Source organism: Bactrocera tryoni, unplaced genomic scaffold (genome assembly GCF_016617805.1).
Source record: "Bactrocera tryoni isolate S06 unplaced genomic scaffold, CSIRO_BtryS06_freeze2 scaffold_190, whole genome shotgun sequence".
In the NCBI taxonomy this organism is placed as follows: domain Eukaryota; kingdom Metazoa; phylum Arthropoda; class Insecta; order Diptera; family Tephritidae; genus Bactrocera; species Bactrocera tryoni.
The window spans coordinates 351114-374849 of NW_024395912.1; the positions used below are offsets into that span (position 1 = coordinate 351114).

The window sequence follows — 23736 nt, forward strand, 5'->3', positions numbered from 1 at the left end:
GTGAAATTTGGCACAAAGGATCGCATTAGGGAGTGGCATATTTGGACGCGATTTCTTTGGAAAAGTGGGCGTGGCCCCGCCCCCTACTAAGTTTTTTGTACGTATCTCGGAAACTACTATAGCTATGTCAACTAAACTCTACAGAGTCGTTTTCTTCAGGCATTTCCATATACAGTTCAAAAATGGAAAAAATCGGATAATAACCACGCCCACCTCCCATACAAAGGTTATGTTGAAAATCACTAAAAGTGCCTTAACGGACTAACAAAAAACGTCAGAAACACTAAATTTTACGGAAGAAATTGCAGAAGGAAGCTGCACCCAGGCTTTTGTTAAAAATTGAAAATGGGCGTGGCCTCGCCCACTTATGGACCAAAAACCATATCTCAGGAACTACTAGACCGATTTCAATGAAATTCGGTATATATTATTTTCTTAACACCCTGATGACATGTACGAAATATGGGTGAAATAGGTTCACAACCACGCCTTCTTCCAATATAACGCTATTTTGAATTCCATCTGATGCCTTCTCTGTATAATATATAGTACATTAGGAACCAATGATGATAGCGGAATAAAACTTTACAAAAATACGGTATTTGAAAAATATGTAAATGACGTATAATGAAATCTCGATTATCACTTTATCATGCGAGAGTATAAAATGTTCGGTGACACCCGAACTTAGCCCTTCCTTACTTGTTTTCCACTTTTAAATGTGTTTCGACAGTGCGTGTTGTAACACTGAATTCTGTCACTTTTCTCACTCTCAACGTATATCAAATTACAAGTAATGTTTGTGAAAAAAAAACACATTGAAGTGGAAGTAACTTTTGATATTGGTATATTTATACCGGCCGGTCCAAAATTTACTGCGGAGTAGGGACGCAGTATGAGGACGAATATATGTATGTACATACTACAAGGAGTTTGATATTTTTTGCGTCTTCGAAGAGAAAATTCTAGAGAATATTAATTCCAGCGTAGTCAACAATTATAGAAAGCCTTCAAACTCATTGAGGAGTAAACTTCACTTATCTATAATCTGGGATCCCAGTCTGAGTAACATTTTTGCTATAGAAAACACAGATCAGTTGGCCAGCATGCCCCTCCCTAATGCGATTCTTTGTGCCAAATTTCACTTTAATATCTTTATTTATGGCTTAGTAATGACACTTTATAGGTTTTCGGTTTCCGCCATTTTGTGGGCGTGGCAGTGGGCCGATTTTGCCCATCTTCGAACTTAACCTTTTTATGGAGCCAAGGAATACGTGTACCAAGTTTCATCATGATATCTCAATTTTTACTCAAGTTACAGCTTGCACGGCGGACGGACAGACGGACGGACGGACAGACAGACATCCGGATTTCGACTCTACTGATCACTTTGGTACATATAACCCTATATCTGACTCTTTTAGTTTTAGGACTTACAAACAACCGTTATGTGAACAAAACTATAATACTCTCCTTAGCAATATTGTTGCGAGAGTATAAAAATCGCAACCACAAATCCGACGTAAACGATACAGAATTATCCAATATATGCAGCTTATACAGAACAGCGACGAAATGTATTTCTGTGTACGATTGTAACTTCGAGCAGTGATGACACGCCACCACGCTTGTACCATAGTTTTTATGGTCGATAAATTTGCACCAACGCTTTTTTACTTGTGTTCCCGTTGACATATGTTGTGTACTTCTGCACGTCTTCTCCTTTCCAACGATATAAATTTTATCTATACTTGTATAGATCAACGGTAACATAGTCAAAAAGTGAACTTTTTTCTTAGCGTGTGTATATAATGTATATGGGTCAAACCACGTCAAGTGGTACATGAAAATTTCGAAAAATCGTCGGTTTTGAAAATTAGCAGTTCATTAGAAAGGGGATCAGACGCATAAAGCTTAAAGGCTTAAAGATCGTCTTTGTCGCATTTCGCGAATAGTCCCGGATTTCGATGAGTTATTATTTATGTACTGTAGCAATAGTTGTCAAGGTGCTCCTTGCTACTCTTATCGTTTTTCTCACACAAACCCCCCTTAAATGGTCGGTTACTCGTCTGCAGAGAGAGTATGCGCTGAGAAGGTATTTAATACCATCGACCTCATCCGGCGATCGAAGGGGATCAGTTAGGATATCTTGACACCTTGGCTTAGGATAGTATTTGCGCTGTGTGTACATCTAAACCGGAGGTTTATACATTTCTAAAGGCAAAAAAAAGAAAGGATATATTTGTGTTTTTTGCGGCGACGTGAGTAATATAGTTTTATTAAATTTAAAGGCATATTATTGTACAACTTTTGAAGTATATTAGAAAAAATGTTCACTGAAAACTATTAATAAATAAGCCTGTGACGGTGAATCTCCAGAAGCGCCTTGAAAAAAACTGGTTTAGCGATGAACATTATAACTCGTTACCGGATCATCTGAAACAAAAAAATTGATACGCGTTTCAAAGGTGATGTATTTCTCGAGGTAATCAGAAAGAGTTATTATTTTTTTGAAGTTATACTTCTTATACGAGTTCGGAAAAGGTTGCGATAGATTCAGGTTGCACAACCTTGCTCAATATGAATCTACGCAACCTTGCTCAAGCGCAACCTTGCTCAATATGAATCTACGCAACCTTGTCTGCGAAGATGTTCGAGCAGCAAGCGAAGCGGTGACAATCGGCGATTGTTTGTTCGTTTCTTTCGGCACAGCTCGGCTTTTCTACCAACAACACAATGTTGCCATGCTTATGCTGTTGTTGTTTTTGTAGAACAATCTTTCAATTTTTGGTTGGTGACATATTTCAATTAAAAAATCAATTCTGTTGGGATTCGAACTGCGCACCTCCAACGTGCTCGTCGTCACTTTCCAAGCGCTTACCACCTATACCACCATTGACACTTGAATTGCGTTCTCCTAATTATGGTTTGGTTATGCAGAAAGAAATATACAATGGATCGCCGATTGTTAACTCTTTCCTTGCTGCTGCTGCGCATATGTATGTTTGTATGCTTGTGCATTATTGAAGTTATACTGCTTTTTCTTTCTTTTGTCTTTCATTTCTGCGAATTCTCAACTATTTTATGTGACCTTTGGTTGAAATACTCTGCGTCGGTCCATTTTTTGGAAATCGACCTCCGATGACGAAGTATTTTTTCGTTTTATCTGACAGCGTAAGGTTAAGAAGTTCATTTCTTATTTTGTCTTATGGCACATTAGAAATGATGTTTCTTCGAAAATCATTCCCTTACAACGGATAAAACGACTTCTGCGTGGTGGTTCTAATGAATGAATTCCTTTTGGTTGAAACGCTCTGCGTTGGCCGTTGAAAAGTTAACCCTATACTTCTCAGGATCATTCATTCCTTTCATTTCTTCAAAGAAATTAATGACATTTAGAAATATGCATATTTGCATTATTTCGTTGTCATTTCCATATTCGTAGCAATAGAAGTTCTATGGCATAAGTAAAGTAATGACCGCCGATTGTCACCCCTTGCCGCTTAGACTTTGCTTTATTCTTCATTTTATGTGCATAATAAATTTATAAAATGTGAATTTAAGTTTTCTAGTTTTCTTTCATATAAAATTATATGCATTTCTTGGAATATCACTAAGAAGTATAACTTCATCCGCGCGTAGGGACTCCACGCACCTTTTTTTTCTATTTTTTGCAGCACTTGGAAGTAAAAAGCGCGATTTTAGCTCAAAAAATCGCTGTTAATTTGCTAATAAAAAGTAAACAAAAATGGAAAAAACTCCATCTGATTACCTGTTGATTTATGTGAAGAAGTAATGTTCAACTTTTTAAAAGAATCGGTTCAGTACATTTTGAGTTCTAATTTTCACGAACTTCAAAAATAACGTTTTCGGGAAAATCGATTTGAAGTTTCAAAAGTTTCAAAGTCAGATATCACAGCCGGTCGTTTAAAACGCTGTAACTCCGTTATTTTAATATAATTTAAAACTTTACCCCCCCTCAAGTCTTTCCGCTATGACAAGAGGATAAACGCTGAAGGTGGTCAATATATTTAGCAATATTCAAATCAATAAAAATGCATGACTGAATATAATAATGCAATATATTCAAATAAAAATAAAACAAAGAAGAAAGGACTAAATTCGGGTGCAACCGGGCATTTTATATTGAATATATTTGAGTAGGGGGGGTATCGACCACATTTTATCTCTTTTTCCTCATCCCACATACTACTAATATGCCACATCCTCAAAAAAATGTTCCCTGGTTTTCATTAAGGTACTTTACATACAACCACCAATCATATCAAGCAAGGCCAAGTGGATGTTCGAAAATATTCTTCATCTTCTTAATTGGCGAAGACACCGCTTACGCGATTATAGCAAAATCAACAACGGCGCGCCAGTCGTTTCTTCTTTTCGCTACGTGGCGCCAATTGGATATTCCAAGCAAAGCCAGGTCCTTCTCCACTTGGTCCTTCCACGGGAGTGGAGGTCTTCCACTTCCTCTGCTTCCCCCGGCGGGTATTGCATCAAATACTTTCAGAGCTGGAGTGTTTTCATCCATCCGGGCAACATGACCTAGCCAGCATAGCCGCTGTCTTTTAATTCGCTGAACTATGTCAATGTCGTCGTATATCTCGTACAGCTCAACGTTCCATCGAATGCGATATTCGCCGTGGCTAACGCGCAAAGGACCATACATCGAACCATACATACAAAGGATCATACATCGAGAGAGGACTTTGCCTTTTCAATTGCCTACTCAGTCCGAAGTAGCACCTGTTGGCAAGAGCAATCCTGCGTTGGATTTCCAGGCTAACATTGTTGGTGGTGTTTACGCTGGTTCCAAGATAGACGAAATTATCTACAACTTCATGGTTATGACTGTCAACAGTGACGTGAGAGCCAAGTCGCGAGTGCGACGACTGTTTGTTTGATGACAGGAGATATTTCGTTTTGCCCTCGTTCACTGCCAGACCCAGTACGAAAATATTGGTAATAGGTATATGGGGGGAGGGTCAAGTTTTCGCCAACTGTATCTATTTTAGCCGCAAATATACACTGTTATGAATAAAACATGTTCTGAAATTTTCATTGAGATGACTGAAATATTGGCGAATATATCCAGCATAAAGTGAACTAGAAGCTTGAAAACCTTTATATTAGATATATGGCAGTTCAGAGAAGTTTTGAACCGATTCAACCCATTTTTGATACAAAGAAATACTATTGTCAGTAAAGCATTCTGTGTGAATTTCAATTTCATCTCTCACACATTTAAAGATATTTTCGGTCAAAAGTCAACTACAGGTACCGCGATCCACATATTCGGTACCTAGAAGCTTTAACATTTTTGGCTGGATTTGGACGATTTCTGGTCAAAAGGTGGAATACTTTAAGAGAATTATTACCGAAAAATTTTATTTCGTTAAATTAATTACTTCTTTATTTGTGTACTGGAAAGTGAAAGAATCAAATGGAATTTTAAATTGTGTTATATGGGAAGTCGCTCATTTTCACACTGTGATATAGAAATATTAAATTCATACTAAATTTAGTCGAAATCGGTCTGTCGGGTTCCGAGATATGGGATTTCAGTAAAACGTGGGCGGTGCCACGCCCATTTTCCGATTTTCACACCGGTTTCGATAGCCCCCTTATACCATTTATATACCCGTCTAGAATAATTTGCTTAAATTTCCGTATTTAATTAAAATAAATAAATAAAAAGCAATACTCATTTTATGCAAGTGACCAACCTAATTCAACGTGCTTTTTTTTAAGCGCGGGAAAGATGAGGAAAAAGTTTAAGCTTATATGATAAGTAGAAAACGTGTAGTTTAGTAAAAAAATTTATTTATAACTCGCCCTCCCCCGACACTATAACAAAAACAATAATTTCTAAAAAGTAAAAAAAAAAATCGTTTTTCTAATATTTCATTGTTTTCGCAAAAAAATACAAAAGAATGCATTAGCTAAATTAATATTTATATTAATAAAATTAAATATATACATGTTGTCCAGAATCCATAACAAATATTTTCCAGAATTCACTTCACGCAACACAAAACACCGGTTGCAATTTCGAAAATAATAGAGAGTATCGAGAATATGAACGTGCGTACTGAACGCAGTCTAGGTTCCGACTACATGTGTGGCAATATAGCGGTCTGAAGATCAACCATTTAATCGGTTTATTGTAGTACGGTTACTTAGGTACTAAAAAAATAAATTTTTGAGTAGCATCGCTGTAGTTTGTAATTCTCACTTTTGTCCCGGTTTCGAAGAAAGTGCTCCTATGTGCCCTGCTTGATTTTTCGCCCTTATACCCAATACGTTTCATTAAATTCCTTTGGAGAGTATATCGCATATGTTTGTATAGAAAATGTCTTACTAAAATTAAACCACAATATTTTCGATTATGGTACAACACTTTATGAGGTTATAAAAAAGAATATACGATTGATCTTCCCACAGAACTAAATAGCTTAGACATTAACAAAAATTCAATAATGAAACTAAGAAATTAAGAATTAATTAAGAATAGCCTATGAATGGATGAGACCCAAAATATGTATGCCATTATTTGACAATTTTCTTGAAAAACGAATATTAAAACTTGCAACTTTTCTTAAAATTACGATTAGCTACCACCTCGAAATATTTGCACGCCTTTGAACCGTGCGAATTTCGAGATTATTCCTTTCTTTTATCTTAGCGAACCTATTTCACCCTAGAGTCGTAAAAAACTACACAACTACTAACAGTAACGTGAGATTAGGAATGTATGTAAATTCCAAGAACAAAATTAACGTGAGGATAAAAATATCTGAGAGCACACTCGCTTGCGTGAAGTGCCAAAGTTTCGTGAGTTTTTAAAAGAAAGTACTCTATAGAATGTCTCGCAGTTTTTGGACACAATAAGGTATATTTCAGCTATATTTAAAAATTTGTTTTTTACAAAAATATTGAAAAATAACGGAGTTAAGTGCTGCCTTCAGAGGTGCAAAAAAAATCTCCCCAACTGTTGACATGATTCCAGCCGACAGAGTAGCTGAAAAAAATCAAAAAGATTATTTAAGTTGTAGGTATTTCCTATATAATGACCTAGTACGATTTTGCAAAAAATATCAAAAATTAACAAAATGGAGATGTCCAGAAAAAAAATTAGGTAAAAAATTGTCGTTTTTATGCACAATAGACAATTTTCAACCAATCAAAAAGATAGTAGCTCATTGTATAATAAATATATTCAAGAATACTCAATTTCAATTTGATCGGTTAATTTCTCGTTGAGTTATGATGTCAGCAATTTTGAAATTTTGAGCGGTCGTTCTTTGGAACGCTGCTATTCAATATACGACCTTGCTATATTCTCATGATATTTTTGAAAACATAAACTATCGAATTTTTTGAAGTTATCACATTGTCATAGCTCCTTAATATCCAAAGTAATGCAATCAATATAGCTCCTTGAGCATTGCTGGTTGATTGGCGTAAATGTTTTATTTCAGAAAAATTATAGAGGCGTTAAATCACATGATATTTGCGGTCTTGAACACACTGATAAAATTTTACATAAATCCGTATACAAAGATGACCACCACGAGCTGTCAAAATTAGTCTATCTCTACTGGTTGATATAGTAATTCATTGATGTCCGCTAAACTGTTTTACTTTTCTCTCATAAGTAATTACAATACATTAAATTTTTGGTTTAGTTTATGGTATATACATACATACATACATATATAGTACATATAGCTGAATATATAAATTAATTTTATGTCACTCGGCAGTAAAAATTATGGCTAATATGCCTATGAACTATAATATAAGTTAATAGGATATCAAACAATTCATTCACAAAATCCTCGAATAACGATTATAGAAAACCGCTAGAAAAATCACGCACAACCGTTTTAGTGTCAAGAGCTTGTGCCACTTCATTTTCAATGTTACCAAGTCTTTTAGTCTTTCTTCACACATAGTAGTGCGCAGGTAGGTTTGAATAAGTTTCAATTAGGGCTACAGGGCTTTCCACTACCTTCCGACACAGGAAGTGTTAGCAACATCTCTTTTGCTGCTAATAAATTTAGAATGATATCTATTAATTCGTTTGAACAAACATAATTTCAAACGCCCAGTGGTGTACTTTTATGTTAAATTTTTCTGCAATAACTTGTACTTCGTTGAATAAAACTGTTGCTTCTACATACCGTAAATTAAACGTGAGTTAATGAAATTTCTAATTTTTACAATATTCAAAAATGGCTGTGTATATTAAATTTTGCAGCTGATCAATATTAAATAAAAGTCCAAAAGTTTTAGAAACTTATCTCAAAAATAGAAATTAATTTTAACATTTTGCTTAGCCCCGCTAATTGACGCAACTTCCCCTCAGAATTGAACTGTTTTCACAAGTCACCTGCCCGCGTTCACTACCAGACCCATTTGCTTCGCTTTCTTTTCCAGTCTGGAGAAAGTAGAACTAACGTCGAGGTTGTTGAGGGCAATGATTTCAAAATCGTCAGCATACGCCAACAGCTGTATACTCTTATAGATAGAAGCTTTTGGTATTGCTCAACGTCAGTTGAGTTTGGCGGAAATACCAAATTCAGATATATTGGCATAAAGGCAGTTATTTTTTGTGCTGCCACAAACAGCGTTGAAATCAACGAAGAAGTGGTATGTGGCGATGCTCTTTTCACGGGTCTTTTCCAAGATTTGGCGCATGGGGAATATCCCATCGGTTGTTTATTTTCCAGGCCTAAAACCACACTGACTTCTTGAGGTTGGGCTTTAATTTTTCACACTGTATGATCGATGGAACTATGTATTCACTGTTGTATCCCACAGTAGTTGCCGCAGTTTGTGGAGTCTTATTTTTTTAAGTTCCAATCGTCGGGCTCTGGGCATTAGTTACTAGATCATCTCTGGAGGTCTTCAACCCTCGGTGTCTATCCCATCCCGCACGTATTGTGGTCGATTGTACTGTTGCGAGGTAGGCCGTGTGTTGTGTGTCTCGCCACTGTCACACTGTTTTCCTCATCGCACCACCTATTCCTTTCCCTTTTCCGAAAACCAATGGTTTTGTTTGCAGCTATACGTAAGGAGCTTGCAATGTTGTCCTACAGTTCCCTTACACCGAGTTGCTGATAACTGCTCTCTGAGAGCAGGAGTGAAAGTGTGGTTTTTGCTCCACAGAGGTGGGTGCGTATTTTCGTTGCAACAAAGATACCTTCTTTGCCCATCCAGGTGCTAAAGCTACCAAGCACGATTTTGACAGCGTGGCGGAGGCAGCTTTCATATGTGCGCTCCAAGCGCTCATAGAATACCTCTTTGGTGAAATCGTCTTTCTCTTCCCGTCGGGTCGTGGGCGCATATTAGCGATATGTTGATGAAATCCGCTTTGATACGGATTGTCGCTAAACATTCATCCACCGAATTGAATGCCAGTACTCAGCGACGGAGCCTCTCTCCTGCAACCGAAGCAAATTCAGCGCATATATATTTTGACTTACGCGGGTGCTACCTGGTGTATTCACCTTTGAGTTATCGCCATCGCACGGTAGGAGAAATGGCCAATTTGGCGGCGTTTTACCGAAATCATAAATTGTCGAATCCCGCCACATCTGTTTGTGTTTTTTTTACAGCTAACAAGTCAATGGATTATTGTTTTTTGCTTTTTTTAGTAAAGTAAAGAGTAAAGATTTAAATTTTAAAATAATAAAGAAATTTTGTTACTAAATTGGTGGAACGAGTCACAAGATCATGGTATTGTTTAAAAGGCTAAGTAAATAATGGTTGGATTAAGATCTAATTTTTCCTAAAGCAACCAATGGTCGACGTAAACAAAAACCTTTTCCAGAGTGCTCAAGACGAAAACAATTTCATCGTCGTTGATGAGACCCCGCTCGAAAAGTTAATGGTAGCAACGCTCGTATATCTTTACAATGTTGAAAAAAGGAATGCAGTTGTTTCAAAGTTGAGCTCAGAATCTGCTTCAAAAATGATTATAACCTTGGATGTTGACAATAGAACCCATATTCCTTACACGACTGAGGAAGCTTTTGCTCTATTTGTAGATGGAGGTTACACAAAAAGCTCTTATAAATTAATGAAATATTGTGCTAAAGAACGAAATTCCAATATTAATCCGAGCTACGATGGAATGGAGTATTACCCTAATGATAACTGAACTAAGCGTTCAGTTGAAGTTAATTTTCAATGCATAATATAGGGCTTGAGGGTGTGATGATAGTAGTGGCCACTCTACTTACCGGCAATGTTTTCTGCAGACCAGTGAAAATAATTTTCGAGGAAGAGTAAGCGGCCTTAGTGAGGGTAGATGTTGAAAATGTTAAGAGGAAAAGTATTGAATGCCAAAGCACACTCATCATCACTGGCTTCCGGAATTTGTATGGTGACTCGAAGATTAATGAACAATTTGAATTTGGTTCGGCTGCTGCAACAAAAGGAATATTTGTCCGAATATGGATTATCAACATTACATGCTTGGGTACGCTGTTTCGAGAGCTTAATTCATATCGCCTGCAGGCTACCAATTAAAACTGTCAAGTTCGTGGAGAAGTAAAGAAATTGTCGAAACAACCAAGAAATTAATTCAACTCAAACTGAGAAAAGAAATGGGTATCTTAGTCGACATTTAAGTGACGGGTTCTGGAAACACAAAGCAGCAAATACGTAAAGGTTTTTCGCATTTATGAGAAACTCCAGAAACTTTCCGTAATAGGACGAAAAATGTGAAGTAGGAAGATTTTATTCATAACTTATTCAGCTAGTGTTTAAGAAAAAAATTAATTGAATTGTTAGGTAAATATTTCCTTAACCGCTCAATTAATTTTTTTCTTAATTTCTTTAAAATATCGTACATATTAGCCTAAAAAAATGTTTAACTGGAGAGCTTAACATATCGAAATTCCCTTTTTCCATTGGAAACAAAAAGCAGAAATAACATTAGTCTATAACTAATTGCTTTAGAACGATTTGATGAAATGTCATGAAACTTTAGAGAGAAGTGCTCTCTCTAAAAGAAGGAGTGATGTTTTTGTTTTGTTCTTGAACTTTGCAAGAATAAAAACCAGGGAAATCTTTTTAGGTGCTGGCAAAACACCTAAATTAGATATTAGCTAGAGAAACGTTTGGACAGATTTCATTTACTTTTTTGGCATTAAGTCTGAAAACATTATAAATATATTTACATGCACTTTTAAAAGATAACTAACAAATAGACAAAGCGTACAAAGTCAACAGAGAATATCGATGAAAAATAACTTATGGAACAACTTGGGCATTGAAACTGTAGATACTATAATAAACTATTTAAGGTTATTAAATATTGTTTAGATATCTTATATATTGACAAAATATATCCGATGTAAGGTCAAAAGGAAGTTTGAAAATCAATATATTAGTAGATGGTGGTGGGAAAATTTTAACCATTTCTAGCATTTTAGCTAATTATCAGGAAAATGCTTACTTAATTTTAATTAAATTGTATCAATTATTAATATTATTTATTTACTAGAGAGCTAACTATAAATAATTAATTCACTAATAGCGCAATTCTGTAAGCAGTCTCTAGTCATTAGTCACAAAATATTGTCTCAAATTTGTGATCTGGTAGTTAACAGGTCATAAAACTAAAAATAACTCTTGTTTGCCATTTTGAATAGTATACTGAAAAGTCATTTATACAGAACATCATAGGTATTAATCGATTGGCATTTTTATATATTGTGAACAACTAAAACACGAAGAAAAATTAAAAATAAATCAATTTCAACTAAAATTTCGTAACTATTCTGAAACAAAGTCAATATATATTTTTATTTTTATTAGTAGCATTATGCTTTTTTGACTATGTTAGAAAAAATTCAACTTAATATTTTTATCGACATGTTTATTTTCATTTAGAATATAAATACATCTCAAAAATAATGAAATGTAAAAGTTTTCAATTGAGAGATTTTTGTGACTGTCACGTACTGAATTGCAAAATCGTCTCAGGTCACAAAAATTGTCTCAAATTTAAAGTCTCAATTTTAGAGACTTGTGACTGTATCATAGTACAGAACGTCTTCTGAAGCACCGCGATCGTATTTTTTCAGCATTTCTTTACACCAATCCACACGAGCCTTTTTTTGAGCGATTGTCAAATTGTGCGGGATCCAACGAGAACAAACCTTTTTTACGGCCAGGTGTTCATGCAATATCGAATGTACAGTCTGGTTCACTTGATTAGAGGCAACAATTTTTGTGAAAGAAAATGTTGATTAAAGTTTCTATATTTGATCTTTCAACAAATAGTCTTCTGCTAACTCAAGCTAAGACTGTACTGGTTTAAAAATACAAATACATCGAAATATTATTTCAGCTAACGGTATTTCGTAGCGGTAAAAGTTCGGCAGCTGCAATATTCTGCTTGATTTATTGGTTCACTTGAATAGAGGCACTTACAAATTTAGAAAAAATATATAAATAGATACAAGAACAAAGTTTTTTAACCATTAGTTTTTAAAGATTAATATTTTGTGCTGCCACCTTGTTTGTAAATTACTTCATAAACACGTTGGGGAATGGATTTGTACAAACTCTCGAGATAGACTAGCGAAATTTCATACCAGGCCGCTTTAATGCTTCGAATTAAATCATTTTTGTATTTAAATTGTTGTCCGTTCTCATAAACCTTACGAGTTAGCCATCCCCATACATTTTCTATAATGTTGAGATCTGGGGAATACGGGCGCCATGCTAAGGTTTCAATGTTTTGGGACGCCATCCAAGCTTTGACCAATCTTGCAGTGTGAACAGGAGCATTATCTTGTTGAAAGATCCATGGAATTGGTCCAAATATTTCCCGCATCTCTGGAAAATATGATTCCAATATCGTTTTATAGCTGTTTCCCGTAATTCTGGAGTCTACACTTCTCAGCTCGAATGTGCCATAGTACGATATTGCTCCCCATACCATAAGTCCACCTTCACGGCTGTGATGGCGACTCAAGTACTTCTCCTCCTTTCTTAAATCATGGAAATAGTAATTGTATACATCCGGCCCATCCAGATTAAATTTCTTTTCGTCACTAAATACAACTTTTTTCCATTCACCACGGTCGTTATTTGTGACAGAATTCCAAGCCATGTGGTCTCTTGCAAAATCGAGGCGACGTTGCTTGCGAAGTGTATTCAAAGGCGGTTTTTTTGTAATTTTGTATATTTCAGATGTGGTGCTTTCAGAATAGCCCTTCTAACTGTAGATTTGCTAGCTGCAACATCAGCTAATTTTATAATTTTTGATGTTAAAAGTGCGGAATTGGATGCAATCCTAAGGACTTTCCGGGTTTCCTTTGGTGTTAAAGCCATCGCAGTCCTACCTTTTTAGCTCTTACCGTAGGAGGCACTCTTTTTCACATAATGATCAACAACATTTGGGCTTCGACCAATCTTTTTGGCAATTTGGCGATTCGAAAGTCCTTCAGAGCTCAATATATCAATTTGTCCTTTTTCTCGCTCTGATAAACTTTTCCGCTTTCCCATTTTGTTCGAATTTAAAAGTTTACGACTTAACACAATGAATGCTTAAAAAAAAAATTTAGTTTCACACTTTTATTGCGCAAATGATGTAGGCAAACTAAGTGCCTCTATTCAAGTGAACCAATAAATTAAGCAGAATATTGCAGCTGCCGAACTTTTACCGTTACGAAATACCGTTAGCTGAAATAATATTTCGATGTGTTTGTATTTTTAAACCAGTACAGTCTTAGCTTGAGTTAGCAGAAAACTATTTGTTGAAAGATCAAATATAGATACTTTAATCAACAGTTTCTTTCACAAAAATTGTTGCCTCTAATCAAGTGAACCAGACTGTATGCTGGTGGGGGAAATGCATAGGCATGCCTCTATCTGAAGGTATGTTACATGACGGTCTTGCATTATCAGTTCACGTTCGGCATCGATGTTTTCTGGCACAACGGCTGTTTTTGGACGACCTTCACGGAATTCGTCTTTGAGCGAGCGTCGGCCACGATTGAATTCGTTGTACCAGTTTTTCACAGTGCTATAGGATGGTGCTTCATAACCATACAAAGATTTTAGTTCATCGATGCACTCTTGTCGTGTTAATCCACGTTGAAAGTTGTGAAAAATGATCGCACGAAAATGTTCACGAGTTAACTCCATTTTTTGGCCGAGATGATTTTTTTAATTCGCTGTAAATAAAACAATTCACGATTAAATGACAAAACGTTCTGAGTGATGTTATGCTAAAAAATGTCAAACTTTCCAATGGAAATGTCAGATTGCACCTGGCAACACTTAGTGTTGCCCTAGGCCAGAATATATATAGCAGCCCTCGTATATGTGGACTATATCAATAGTAAGATTTTTCTTATCTTATTTAACATTTGTGAAATATACAAGGTCTGTCGCAAAAGAAACAGGACTGCTAAAAAAACAACAAAAAATTAGTTTTTTGCAAAAGTTATATTTTTTTATTCAAAGTAGTTTCCTTGTGCTTCGATACAGCGTTTAGCCCGTTCAATTAGCATTTCAAATGAGTGTTTAAGGCCATTTTTCGGAATGCTCTTGAGAATATCGGTCGTCGCATTTTGGATAGCTGAAATGTCGTGAAACCAGTGTCCTTTTATGGGCAAATGAAGTTTTCCAAATAGGTAAAAATCACAGGGTGCCAGATCAGGTGAGTAGGGTGAGTGATTAATGGTTAATATGTAGTTTTTAAAAAATCGGTGACAAGCGTCGACCGATGACGCGGCACATTATAGTGCAACAGGCGCCAGGACCCTGCCTCACGGTATTGTGGTCGAGCACGACGAATACGTGACAAAATACGCTTCATAACACCAAGCCAGGTGGGACGAACTCTCGGTGTACAATACCCTCGGAATCGTAAAAACAAATCAGCATTGTCTTTATTTTTGTCTTCTAAAGACGACCGACTTCTGATCGTCACAGAGGTCCTCACGACCTTCTTGGAATCGCTTAAACCACGCATGCACATTACTACGGGATGGGCACTGATCACCATAAACTTTTCTCATCATTTGAAATGTTTCAGTAAACGTTTTCTCAAGTTTAAAACAAAATTTAATATTTGCTCTTTGCATTTTACGACCGATGACCAAAAGCTGCTGTCACTTGTTGATCGATAACATCGATTGTAGTTATCCAATTGTCTTAAAATTTTTACGAAATGTCAACAAGAGATCAAACTTTTTATTTCATATACCCACCAATAGGTGGCGCCACCAGAAACAGTTATATTTTAAAAGTTCTGCTTCTTTTGCGACAGACCTTGTATAAAAGGTTTAAATATAATGTTGTTGCCCGTCCTTTGGTAGCAAAGAACATGTTCAATTTGAACACCTATTATTCTCTAGAGTGATCCACCAAGAGGACATATTTACACGATTTTAGCAAAATTAAGAGAATTAACTAAAAAAGCGCAGTGGTCGCAAGGCTATTTCATAGCGAGCCATTTACAAACCTGTTGCATAATCATGAAGGCTCCATTAAATACTTTTTAAAATTTTTGTTAGATAATTATCTCATTTTTAACATTTTATGATGGGAGACATGTATTTAAACCTTGCAGAGGACAAGACTACTATATACTTTGATCCACTATACCAAATTTAAGTATTGTAAGGCAAAACTAATATATCGGTTATAAAAATAACACTTAAGCTAAAACTTGTAGTTCATACGTCCTGTCATAGTCATATCCTAATTTACTGATTTCTGCACTTCCAGTTTACGTACTAAAGATATGGATTAGTGAGTATGTTGACTCTTCCCTTCATCTTCCTCGTTTACCCAATATATCATATTTCTTCCCTTTGGTTAAAATATATTTCTAAAATTAAGTAAGTATACATACAGGATTTGTCCGGAAAGTAATAGGACTGATTTTCCGTGACTGTACTTTGAAGCGTGCGCGCACCAACTGGATTTGGTAGAAAGCGTTCCTAGCTAACGAACGAACGGCTGGTCAGTTGTCTCCGAGCACCTGGAGAGTCAGGACAAACATTTTCGCGCGACGTATTTCTGTGAGTGGTACAGCGTTCGTTAGAGCAGAGATACGCGATTAAATTCTGTGTGAAACTTGGCAAATCTGCGACGAAGACGTTTGATATGATTAACCAGGCTTGCCAAGAAATAGTGTGCATCGGTGGCACCAGGCCTTTTTGGAGGACCGGAAAGAAGTCGTTGATGAATGTGCAAATCCAAAGTGAAAACGATGCTCATGGTATTTTTTAACATCAAAGCCATAGTCCGCCAGGAATTTGTTCCTCCTGGACAAACCATCAACGCCAAGTTTTACGTGGAAGTCCTCAAGAGACTCAAGCGAAAGCTATGTCGGGTCTGACAAGACATCGAAGCCGATTGGAAGTTGCACCACGACAACGCCCCGGCTCACACCGCCTTTCTACAGCCCCGATGCGCACCCCCTAGACTTTCTTTGTTTCATTTCCTGAAAAGGCCAATGAGAGGCTATTCCGGAGACTAAGTATTAGTTTAATTGCACAGATGTTAAATTTATCAAAATCTGTGTTTCATGACATTGGGAAGAAGCACTTGAATGTACGCAAGCTGTCCGCGAAAATCGTCCTAAAAGTGCTCACTGACGACCAGAAATTGCGGCGAGTGGAAGTGTGCCAATTTGAACATTTCACACATGTGACCCCCAATTTTTGACTAACGTACTGACAGTATGATCCCGAGACACAAAGACAATCTTCCGAGTGGCACACGCCGGCAGAAGGGATCCAAGCAGCATGCACTTCGGCTCTCAAGGCTACTCAGGGGAATGCCTTCCGTAACGCCTTAAATGCTTGGAAATAGAACTGGCAGTGCTGCATCGACGCAGAAAGAGCCTATTTTGAAAGTTTTTAAAGAATTCTAAGGATTAGTTCAGTTTTTTTTTTTCCAAATCAACTCAGTCCAGTTACTCTCCGGAGAAACCCTGTATGTTAACAAGATACCAAAAATTATTGTAAGCAATTGTATTGTATTGTTGTGCCGGATAACGAATACTGAACTCATATGCAACATTAGTACACTCCCGCAATATGTTGCAATAGAGTATAATTCTGTCATATTGACCTGACGGATTATGTAGTACAAACTTTACAAAAAATTAACATAGAAACGTTACACAAGTAGTGTCCTCATAGTGTGTTCCATATGTCTAAAAAACGCATAAATACTGAATATGTGGACAACAGTCAATATGTGAGATATAACAATGTGTATTGGTCTCATATGTATAATTTAGTTTAAATGTAAGTATAGCAGAGACGAAACAAAATATACAATAGTAATGATACCAAATGAGTCTATGACCTATAACTTCAGTTAATAAGATCCCAAATAAGATGGATCATTCAAGGTTTCGAAAAATAATGAATATTTAATTCTTTTACAACACTCTAATATACAGTTGTGTCAACATTTCATGGTATTTCCCCCATCTTCGATCCCAACTAGATCCTTACTTGTTGAATAAAATAGTTGACAACACTTCAATTTTTTTGTGAGATTGTAAAATACTCGGATACAAGCGAATTTATCCATTTCTTAATTATTTTATATCAAATTTTTTAATACGAGTTTGACCATTTGCGAGATTATAAAATTTTCGGATGCACCCGAAGTTAGCCTTTCCTTAAAAATAATTTGGTTGGTTGAATTTATGGTATGATCATTGCAGGTTTGTGCAAATGTAATAAACTTTATATAGAAATAACTTTATGAACATTCATAGCATAGTTAACCTTTAACATATTATAAGTTTTTAGCAATATTTACATTTTAGCCATGCTAATGACTTATTTTTCTAGGTGCGAAATTAATAATGGTGTCTATGTTCCTGAAAGCTCTTTTATGGAATATAACATAAATAATGAGTCTCATAGCAGCGATATAGTCTTTTTAGTTGAAGCAAACGAGTGCAATACATTCAGCTTGGAGAATTCAATAGTTTCAGCCCTCGAGGAACAATTATATAGCCAAAGATTTATTAACAGCAGGTAAATTCGTGACACGGTCAAATTGCCACTTAAGAATATATACGTTTATTTTATTTCTTAGATATGCCGTCATAGCGTATGGTTCGCAACTACCACCTTTTGATTATCCCCGAACAATTTCAAAAGACAATGTTGTTTTTATCAACAGTACTTATATATTACGTCAATACCTAAAACATAGTACAGCTTTCTCAAACAGTTATGATGGATCTACTTCAAAAAGTGATATGATGCATGCTATTTCCATAGCTTCTAGATTAAATTTCCGAACAGGAGTTTCAAAAACGTTTATAATAATATCTTGTAGCCGGTGTGACATGAAACAAATGCGATTTGATTATTCATCCATATTACAATATATGAGCGACGAAGGAGTTACTTTACATATTATCACCAACGCTGAATTTACCGTTGAGAAACCTCGTAAAATACGTAATTTTTATGGTTTTGATAAACAGTTTGTATTTTCGAATCGCAGCCCTGAAGGTAGTAGCGAACTACGTCATACGCTCCATGTTTCAAATAGCAGCTTCGGGATATGTGCGCAATTAGCTTTAGATAGTGAGGGATCTGTTTTCAGCGTTAAACAGAAAAGTCCAATTAAACGATTAGCAACTATTTTTGCTAAGCGGGTCGTACAAAGTGCAATATCAAAGGGTAATCAAACATGCGAATGCACTGGCCATAACACTGGTTCGGCTTATATGGTATGCACAATGAAGAAATCATCTAATAAAAAATCAAATAATGAACAAAACGTAAGTTTTATTTATATTTATTTTTAAACTCAACAAAATGAAAGTTTCGCACTATTGTTACAGGATTACGATTTCTCCGATTGGGACTGGCAATTTGAAGATTACACTGTGAACTAAGCTTTTTTACAAATATTTCCACATTAAAATTAGGACATATTTAATTAAAAACGAAAACAACTTTAAGAATTAATAAAAGATTACTTATACATTCACAGCTGAAATCTAATGCATTTTAAATTACGAAAGTATGTTTTCAGTTCGAAAAACTGGTAAAAATAGGATACCGCTGAACATTGATGGATTCATATAATAACAAGTTGTAGATGTGTCACAGAGTACATGGGTTGAAATGTTTTATACTATAGTTGTTTACAATATCATATTATGTACATATGTACATACTTATATATGTACGTACAAGTTGGGTAGTACATTTCTTTTATTCTGAAGCATGCTTTTAGAATATGTTAATTAACTCACGATAAGCCTCTCTTGAAATACTACTGTTTTTGACTTATTTACTCAATTTAATTTTAAAGGGCTCAGATGTAAAAAATGTATACTCTCTCAACTTGCAAAGATCAAAGTGGGAAAAATTTCTTCTTCGGGGATTGTACCGTTGCCTTGGCCAATAATCTATTTGAAGTCTAATGAGGATGACTCGTATTTTTTGCCGGGGAATACTAAGTTTCTTGAAGATATCTTAATTTTTATACAAAGGACGGATAGACAGACTGTCACCCAGTGGACTTTAAATCATTTAGGTCGGTCGAAACGTGTGATATTTTAATAAAATTTAGTGGAGAATTATTCCTTGTAATAGTTTATAATTAGTATAGGGCTGAATATGAATCGAGTTGATCTGACCTTGGTCATATATTGCGAGTAATATTAACTTGATTGAAGAACTCAGTGGTCGTCCGCGTGTCGACTGTCTGTGTCATTGTGTTTCCTTGGCGCTAATCGCTGTGTTTTTTAAGTGAGTGTTGCAAGTCACTGACGGTATGCACCTCAGCTTCTGGTATGCCTCTTTTTCGCTCCCACCCTTGGCCATCCTGAATCGATAAGAAACTTTTTCTTAATCTTTATGGCAGGACCCTATTTGTACGCTTTAAGCTACTAACTAGCTCGTTTGCTTCATACAGTTGCTAAGTTTTTCTCGTTGCATTAAAGTTGTTTCGATTTTATTCCTGTATTCTCTCTCTACACTGCACACAGTCTATTTCTAGCTCTTTGATTGCTATTCAATGTAATTACCCAAGTCTGCCTGATTTTCTACACGCATGTTAAGCTGTTAGCAGCTTTAATGAGGACACCTTTGTGCTACGATTCCTATAAATGTTGAAATATTTTTGTGCATTATTCAAAGAAAGTTTCGTCAACATTTGAATTGCCCTTCGCGCTCTACCTGTCCATTTTCCCTAACCACAGCCGTCGTTTTATAGATATGCTGTATTCCCTGTTTATTGCAATAGTCTTAAAAAGTTTGAGTTGGCTCCTCTGTGCGTGATTATTCTTCTTGGGTTTCCAAAAATTGCAGCTTGTTTACGTAACCTATCAATCACTGCTGACGCAATAGTAGTTTCTTTTCTTGTATGTAAACAGACATATTTGGAGAATGTCTACAACTGATAAAATGTGGGTATAATGCTTTGCAGTAGCCGTCAAAAGTCCTAAATGGTCTAACTGATAGGTGCCTAACGGTTAATCATCTTCAGGAAGCGGGGTATAGAAGCCCACTTTCTTGCCCATTTTTGCGTTTGCTACAATGAACTCTACACAACTAGTTACAATTGGAACAACTTTCTGAGCTACATAATAATATATAATTTCTATACTCGCTCTTGTGTTCTACGGGCAGCAAAGTGCTTCTGTCTACGCATTGTTTGAACAGGTATTATGTCCTATTGCATTGAACACAGAACGACTACTTAGATGAGATATTTGCCAAATTCAATAAGCGATATTGAAATCTTCATAAGAACCCTTTTCTAATATTTAAGTGCTTTCATCCATCCATAAGCAATGCCTACTACCTACTACATATCATCTTCACCTCTAATCTGAGTTCCAGACCTGTGTACAAGTCGGTAGTCAAATTTTAGTAAATATGGCCCACTTTGTGACTAGAGGGGGTACGTCTTCTTTTCTGTCACTATCGTAAAATTTACTCCTTTCAAATAGATTCGCCACTTTTTAAATGCCGTAATCACTGCTATCTCCTATGCTGCTTAGTTTAATCGAGCAGGTACAATCTTCTAAAAGAGTGTACAGCTGTTGGCGTATTTCGATGATATTGATATCATTGGCCTCAACACCCGCACCGTTAGTTCTGCTTTCTCCTGACTGAATAAGGAAGCAAAGAAAATGGGTCTGCCAATGACCGAGGGCAAGACGAAATATCTCCTCTCATCAAACAAACAGACGTCGCACTTGCGAGGAGACCCCCACGTCACTGTTGACAGTCATTACTTCGACGTCGTAGATAATTTCATTTATCTTGGAACAAGTATTAACAGCAACTACAATGTCAGCCTCGAAATCCAACGCAGAATAACTCTTGCCAACAGGTGCTACTTCGGGCTAAGTAGGCAATTGAAAAGTAAAGTCCTCTCTCGACGAACAAAAACAAACGAGAGAACGGTTCTGCGAAAGATTTACGGCCCTTTGTGCATATCGAATTCGATGGAACGATGAGCTGTATGAGATATATGACGACATTGACATAGTTCAGCGAATTAAAAGCCAGCGGCTAAGCTCGCTAGGTTATGTTGTCCGAATGGACGAAAACACTCCAGCTCTGAAAGTATTCGATGCAATATCCGCCGGAGGAATCAGAGGAAGAGGAAGACCTCCACTCCGGTGGAAGGACCAGGTGGAGAAGGAATTCCGATTGGAATTTCACCACGTTACGTAAAGTAGAAACGACTGGTGCGCTGTTGTTAACTCGGATATAACCGCGGTGTCTACGCCAGTAAAGAAGAGGAAGAATCATTGCTAAGACCTGCAGTTCATATGATCTGTACTTTTCTTCTGCTTGACTCGTTTTTCTATTTTAAAACTGTAACTCTGATCTTCCCTCACCACGTGCTACTTGCTGGTACTACCGCTGGTTGGAGGGAAAGGGTGATGTGATCTTGCCCTGCCGAGCAAGAGATAGCAAGCGACTTCAACGCAAGGGCAATTGAATGGGGTAGTAGCTACACAAACTGGCGTGGTAATGCTCTACTCAAAGCGTTTTCTACGTTAGACGCCGTGCTGCTCAATACTGGCGGTAAAAATACTTTTGAGACTTTTAAGCACACAGCGATCACCTGGCCATTTTACTGGCAATCCGCAAGCAAATACAAACTCGATCATAGGCAGGAAAAGGATGGAAGGTGGAAACGTGGAATAAGGAACTTTTCAAACTTGTGTTGGATGGGAACTTACATAGATGGTGCCGTCAACGTTGACCGACATGCTGAAAAACTTGCGAAGCACATAAGTAAAGCCTGAGATGATGCTATGGGTAGGAAAAGGCACAACATAACCCAAAGGCTCGCATACTTGTGGAACGAGGAGATCAGCGAATGTCATAAAGTGAGACGCTTCTGCCAAAGAAGCCAAGGTACGCCACACCATACAAGACTGCGAGAAGCTTGAAAAATAACGTAAGGAACTCAAGAAGGCTATCAAAAGAAGTAAGTCCTCAAGTTTTAAAAGACTATGTGAAAAGGTGGACGAGGTGACACGTATAAAATAGTGATGGCGAAAATCAGAAGGGGTAAAAGTCAAAAACTAACCCTTCCGACCTTCCTAGAAAAGGTGGTGAAAACGCTTTCCCAACGCAAGAGCTTCAATCAAGTAGAACGATAACAACCGTGCTGGAATCTTCAATAGTCGATCAGAAGGTGGTAATGCAAGTGGCAGAGAGATTTGCCAACGCAAAGGCACAAGGACTTGATGGCATTCCGAACAAGGCAATGAAAATTGCCATCAACCGTAGCAAGAGGGTTTTCACCGAACTCTACACGCGATGTCTAAATAAAGGAGTTTACCCGAAAGTTTGGAAGAAACTATAGGGCAGCAGATGTAAAATGTAAGGCGGCTACAGTGACTGCGGTCCTGTCGAGAATCATGGCAAACATTGGTTGCCCAAGCCAAAGTAGGAGAGCTCTGCTCCCCAAAGTTAGCCAGTCAATGCTTATGTAAGCAGCTTCGATATGGTTGCAGCCCTGTGTCGAAAAACCTGTGTCATTAAGGCAACGGCTGTGTCTATTTTATGCGCCCTTAGAGTTGCCTGTGCGTTTAGAACGGTGTCGCATGAGGCGATTGCTCTCATATCTGATCTTATGTCACCGGATATAATGACCTCTAAGTTAAGTAGAGTCTATTATAAAACAAAAGCCATAAATAGGCGCCTAACGGCCGACAACCGCAAAAAGGAGAGGAAGACAAGTCTCGATGAGTGGCAAAAGCAATGGAAGATGGATATATAGACTAAATAAGAATGTACTGGCCTGGATTGACAGACAACAATGTAACACATTGGCTGTTTCAAGGAATACCTGCACAAATTTTGCCACGATGACGAAACACAATGTTCCTTCTGCGGAAATGCCACAGAAAATGCAGAGCACATCTAAGTCTCCTGCTCGAGGTATGTAGTGGAGAGAGGCACCATAGGAAAGCTAACAAATGAAAGGATGACGCCCGACAACATAGTGAGTTGAAGTTTCTTCCCTCGAGAATGTGCTTGAAAAACTTGATGGCGGCAAAGATGGCTAGAAGTTCACGATCGTACGTGGAGTATCTGGTCTCTGCTGGACTGAGCTTGCGGGAGAAAAAGGCCAGTGGTTGCCATGAGTTTTTGAGTCTAAGAATAGGAATTCAGTTGGAAACTGTAAATTTCCAAGAATATACAGAGAATGAAGTAATAG

At 37.0% G+C, this 23736-nt stretch overlaps 1 protein-coding gene across 1 annotated transcript in view; it reads left to right on the plus strand.

The window, feature by feature from the left end:
* The window catches only part of LOC120780145, a 301454-nt gene extending 282419 nt beyond the window's left edge, over positions 1-19035 (plus strand). The window contains exons 22-24 of the mRNA XM_040112431.1: positions 17868-18056; positions 18118-18814; positions 18878-19035. Of these exons, the coding sequence (XP_039968365.1) occupies positions 17868-18056; positions 18118-18814; positions 18878-18931 (940 nt within the window). The 3' untranslated portion in view covers positions 18932-19035. The remainder of the gene's footprint in view (positions 1-17867; positions 18057-18117; positions 18815-18877) is intronic.
* Positions 19036-23736: the final 4701 nt, after the last annotated feature.